This window comes from Etheostoma cragini, chromosome 8, assembly GCF_013103735.1.
Source record: "Etheostoma cragini isolate CJK2018 chromosome 8, CSU_Ecrag_1.0, whole genome shotgun sequence".
Lineage (NCBI taxonomy): Eukaryota > Metazoa > Chordata > Actinopteri > Perciformes > Percidae > Etheostoma > Etheostoma cragini.
The window spans coordinates 1,911,451-1,916,641 of NC_048414.1; the positions used below are offsets into that span (position 1 = coordinate 1,911,451).

Here is a 5,191-nt window from a genome sequence, read left to right on the forward strand (position 1 = left end):
ACGTCCCTGTTAGTGATGGCGTTGCATAGTCTGTCCACCAGAGGACGCTCTACAACGTCCCTGTTAGCAACACTGATTGTCTTTTTTTGTTAATGTGTTTTTGTTCAAAGGACTTTAAGTGTTATATCTTAAGTTTGTAATTTTATCCATTTTATTTATCAGAACTTTAATATATTTGATTTTCTGTTGTGGCAATAAAACAAATTATTATCATATTATTTAAGTGAAAACTCATTAATAACTACAAATTAGTAATGTTAGGGAAATCTGTTTGTTTTGTTACGCGTTGCAGGTCTTGGCACGCTCGTTTAGTCCGCTTTTGGTGTGCACCCGAGTGTGATTGGCTCATTCTCACCTTTCAAAATGAACCGCACCAAGGGGGAAAACCAGTTCTAGTGTGATTCAGCCCTACTTAATGATGCAGGTGTGAAAGCCCCCTGATCTGGACTTGTAGCGACTAACAGTCCCCTTGTGGTTGTCCCTGCACAGTGCTGCCCTCTGGTGTCTGCTCTGCCAACCTGCCTCTGCATTAACACCTTGCATGACAAGCGTGCTAATAAGACGCAGCTGCTAGCCACGGTCAGGCACTGGACCCGACGGGTAGAAACGCATTTTGTCCTTTTGTCACCTCTTCTGTCTCTTTTTTTTTTTTTTGTAGTTGAATCATTTCTTTTTATAAACTTTCACCACAGTCAGATGAGAAGATGCAGGCTTCGTACGGGTCCTTGAAATCCTTTAAATGCTTGAATTTAGATGTGTTTTTAAGGTTTAAAAAATGCTTGAATTTTGGCTACAACGCTTGAAAACGCTTGAATTTGTATTTGATTTTTCCAACCCGTTTTAATCAAAATATTATGATCAATCATGTCAAACACTGTCTGGAGCTTTCTGCGGAGCGAGGACGAGCTTTCACATATTGGAATGAAATCAAACTCATAATAGATTTTTCGAAAGTGTGTCTAATACCCAACGTCCAATATAAAACCAACTTTACTACAGTCTGCCAAAGCGAGTCTGCTGCGATGTGGCGGCCCTGCATCATGGCAAAGACTGGAGCGACTGAGCTGCCCCCCCCCCCCTAAAGTTACATTTGCAATGTATGCTAAAGGCATACGTTAGCCAAAAGCCAAATCGCTTCCTCCTGATATGTAAGAGCATTCTGCCTTTTGATTAGTTTTTAATTTTAGTAAAGGAACATGGAGGCAGCAGGTGACTCCAACCACAGATCCAGAGCCTGAAACACCTGCAGAAAGCAATAGGAGGAGAGAGCATGAGACTCCGGGAAAGGGAAGAAGTTGAGTTAGTAACATGCATGAATGGAATGAGGTTGCATTGGTTACCAGTGAGATTTAGAATGCACTTCAAAATTTTGGTCCTAACTTTTAGAGCCCTACAAGGACAGGCACCCCCATACATCTCAGACCTGATTCAGCTGCGTACATCCTCACGTAGTCTGAGATCAACAGGCCAGAGACTATTAGTTGCCCCCCTTACACATTTTAAAACTAGGGGGGACCGCCCATTTCAAGTTGTTGCACCTAGGTTGTGAAACGCTTTGCCTCCTTCCGTGCGCTGCTTAGATTGTGTGGTAACCTTTAAAACTCAGTTGCTTTTTAAAGAGGCTTTTAACTAGATTGTAGGGTGGTTAGGCTGGTCTTATGTGTGCGTGTTATTCTTTGGTTTTTTGTGATGTATTGTATTTATGAGAGTTGTTAAATGCTTCCTCTTGTTGTGAAGCACTTTGTGATCTTCACCCGAGAAAAATGCTATACAAATAAATTTTACTTACTTACTTACTTACAAAGAGGAAAGTCTTAAGCCTACTCTTAAATGTGGAGATGGCGTCTGCCTCCTGAACCCAAACTGGAACCTGGTTCCACAGGAGAGGAGCCTGGTAGCTGTTAAGGCTTCCATAGCTTTCTGCAACATGCCACTGTTGCAGAAAATAATTGACAATGCAAATAATTGTTAGTTGCAGCAGCCCTAAATGCAGCAGTGGTTACACGTTGCAATGGCAGTATTATTTAGTCTTAATCCAGCAGCACTTCACCAAAAACCAGCCGGGGATATGAACATTTTCTCAGGGTACAGTTGCCTGTAGCCAAGGAAGACACGGAGGATTAAAAAGAAAAAATGAACTCTTCAGAAGTGGTAATTGTCTACGCTTGATTTTCTGTGCAAAATCATCTTGTGAACACAGTCATACTGAGAAATCCAGAGAGAGTTGTGTGGAGTTGATAATCTTAATTAGATTTGTAGCACCTCATTGTGCAACGGCTCGAATGTAACTAACATTAATTAATTAATTAATTATCAAAACGTTATGCACTAAAGCTTTAAATGACATCTTTCCAGATGGCTGTTATTCTGGTTGGTGCCAACAATTTATTGCTTTCTAACTTTTAATGGAGCAAAGCTAGCCCCCCCCCCCCCCCCCCCCCCCCCCCCCCCCATCTTGGGCAAACTGGTCCTGCATCGAGATGAGACAGATCTTCTCCTCTGACTCTGTTCAAGACCGAAAACAAATTATTCATCTGCATGTTTACCACATCCTTAAAATCCTCATCAGCATTCTGTTCCTTATGAATGTTTTTTTGTTTATAATCTCCTTTTGATTAATATCTCAATTGAACCCACATGTAGCTTCTTTTACCTCGCTGCTTCCCTGCAGCTTCAGCCACTGTTGCTGTTAAAAAAACAACATTTTAATGAGCTTGTCAAATCTATTTGGACTCCATAACCCTTGATATTGTTTGTTTCTTCAGATAATTACCACGTAGGCTCAGTGCAGATTTGCTCTTCAGTGTATTCATTAACAGCTTTCCACCTCTTCTTAAGACTCAGCGTTTTTCACCCAGAGTTCTGCTCGCTCATATTTAGGCCACCTCTAAGACCTGATGAGTTTTCTTCCTAATTGATCTCAAGTATCAGTTTTCCAGACAAGCCATGCCACCAAATCTTAATCCCTTTTGATTGAGTTTGGCTCCTTTTTTTTAAGATATGTAAACTGAGGGAGAAATCCTCCTGAGGGAACGTCTCTCTTTTCTTTTTTAATTAAGAAGATGAGGCCCGGCGGCGGCCGGATCGCCGGTCCGACCTCCAGCCAGTCCCGCTGCGACCCGTGCGTGTGTGCAGCATCCAATTAGACCAAAGCTAACGAGTCAGGGAGCCGGACTTATGGGGGGAGGTTGGAGGGGGGTCGGGTTGAGGCAGTTGGTGGTGATATATTAATGCAATGGGTCACGCAGGGTGATGCCTCCATTATGGTGTTATTGTTGTCATGGTGTTGAGATAATCCAGCATGCAAAATCACAGACTTTGTAACTGCATCCAGTTGTTGGGAGACGGCCGTTCCGTTTTAATGAATTAAAAACCCCATTTTCACCCCGGGGGGGGGGGTACATCGGGGATCGGGACTCGGCGCTGAGCTGCGGAGTCTCTAACAGAGACTCTGAATCGGTTTCCAAACTCTTTATTATGTGCATGCTGACCTTTTTTTTTTTTTATAAAGCTCGTCTAAAAAAACTCAAGTTGTTGAGTAGCTCAGTGTTTAAAGCCAGTTTAAGAGAGAGATGTGTTACGTTTTTGACGGTGTAATTCATAAAGTTGCCTTGTTATTGAAATATAAAAACAGTGACAATAGTTTACATGTTTAATTTAAAAATTAATAATTTAGTTTTTCTTTTAGCTGACCCGTGTTGTTATATTAAAAATTCAAATTAATAAACTCCAATTAATGTATTTAGCTCGCCTCCATGTTGCCTTCATGTTCCTGCTCGACATCCTCTGCTACAATTCTCCATGTCTCTGTCTGTCTGTCTCATTCTTTCTTTCTTTCTTTGAGTCTGTCTGTCTCCCTTTCTTTCTTTGCCTTTGTGTTTCTTCTCTGTCTGTCTCTCTTTCTTTGTCTGTCTGTCTGTCTCTCTCTCTTTCTTTGCCTTTGTGTCTCTTCTCTGTCTGTCTCTCTTTCTTTATCTGTCTGTCTGTCTCTCTCTCCTTCTTTGTGTCTGTCTGTCTCTTCTCTGTCTTGTCTCTCTGTCTATCTGTCCCTCTCTCTCTTTTTCTTTGTCTGTGTGTCTCTTCTCTGTCTCTCTCTCCTTCTTTGTGTCTGTCTCGTCTGTCTGTCTCTTCTCTGACTGTCTGTCTCTCTCTCCTTCTTTGTGTCTGTCTCGTCTGTCTGTCTCTTTCTTTCTTTCTTTGTGTCTGTCTGTCTGTCTCTCTTTTTCTTTTTCTGTGTCTCTTCTCTGTCTCTCTCTCCTTCTTTGTGTCTGTCTGTCTCTTTCTTTCTTTCTTTGTGTCTGTCTCTTTTTCTTTGTCTGTGTGTCTCTTCTCTGTCTCTTCTGTCTGTCTCTCTCTGTCTATCTGTCTCTCTCTCTTTGTCTCTGTCTCTTTTATGAAAAGAGCAATGAGATAACTGTTTTTGGGATTTGGAGCAATATGAATTGAATTGAAATTTAATGTATATATTTGCAAATCAAACGACTCAAATATTATTTGGATAAAAATCTCTTTAGTTGTTTAATTTAAATCTGGTGAAACGCTGACCTTTTTGTTCAAAGCTTGTCCAAAACTCATGTTGTAGGTGCAAGTTCAAATCTGCGGAGCTCAGTGTTTAAACCATTTAAAAGAGATTTATTAAGTTTTGGCGGTTTTCTGACGTTTCCTAACATCCTTCAGGGAGAAGGCTCAGATCATGAAGAAGGCCGGGATGAAGAGAGTCCTGCTGCTGGGTTCAGGATACGTCTCGGGACCCGTCGTTGAGTATTTGACTCGCGACGAGAAGACCCAGGTCACTGTTGGTGAGTCTGTCTAACGCACTTTTAGAAAGTCAAAGCCCTCAGGGGGGTCTGAAGCATTGTTCATTCTGAAGTAGAGCCCAATATTAAATAATTTCCCGATCTATCGGTATCGACATAATTAATGAATTTAATTATTCATTCATCAGTATCATTTATAATGAAAAATAAATGATTCTGATAAATGAATGTTTAAAAAATAAACTAAAAACGGGCAGTCAACCATTGTTCTTTATCAGAACGTTAATATGTTTTGATGTTCCTCTGTTTGAAGAACAACCAAAAAACAAATTTTTATTATTTTAGTGAAAAACTCATAAATAGGGAAATCTGTTTGTTACAGGTTTCTGGATTTAAATTAAAAAAAAAAAATATATATATATATATATATATAT

At 40.5% G+C, this 5,191-nt stretch overlaps 1 protein-coding gene across 1 annotated transcript in view; it reads left to right on the plus strand.

The window, feature by feature from the left end:
- The window catches only part of aass (aminoadipate-semialdehyde synthase), a 27,309-nt gene that overhangs the window by 14,153 nt on the left and 7,965 nt on the right, over window positions 1-5,191 (plus strand). Inside the window, exon 14 of the mRNA XM_034879017.1 lies at window positions 4,678-4,807. Coding sequence (XP_034734908.1) covers window positions 4,678-4,807 — 130 coding nt within the window. The remainder of the gene's footprint in view (window positions 1-4,677; window positions 4,808-5,191) is intronic.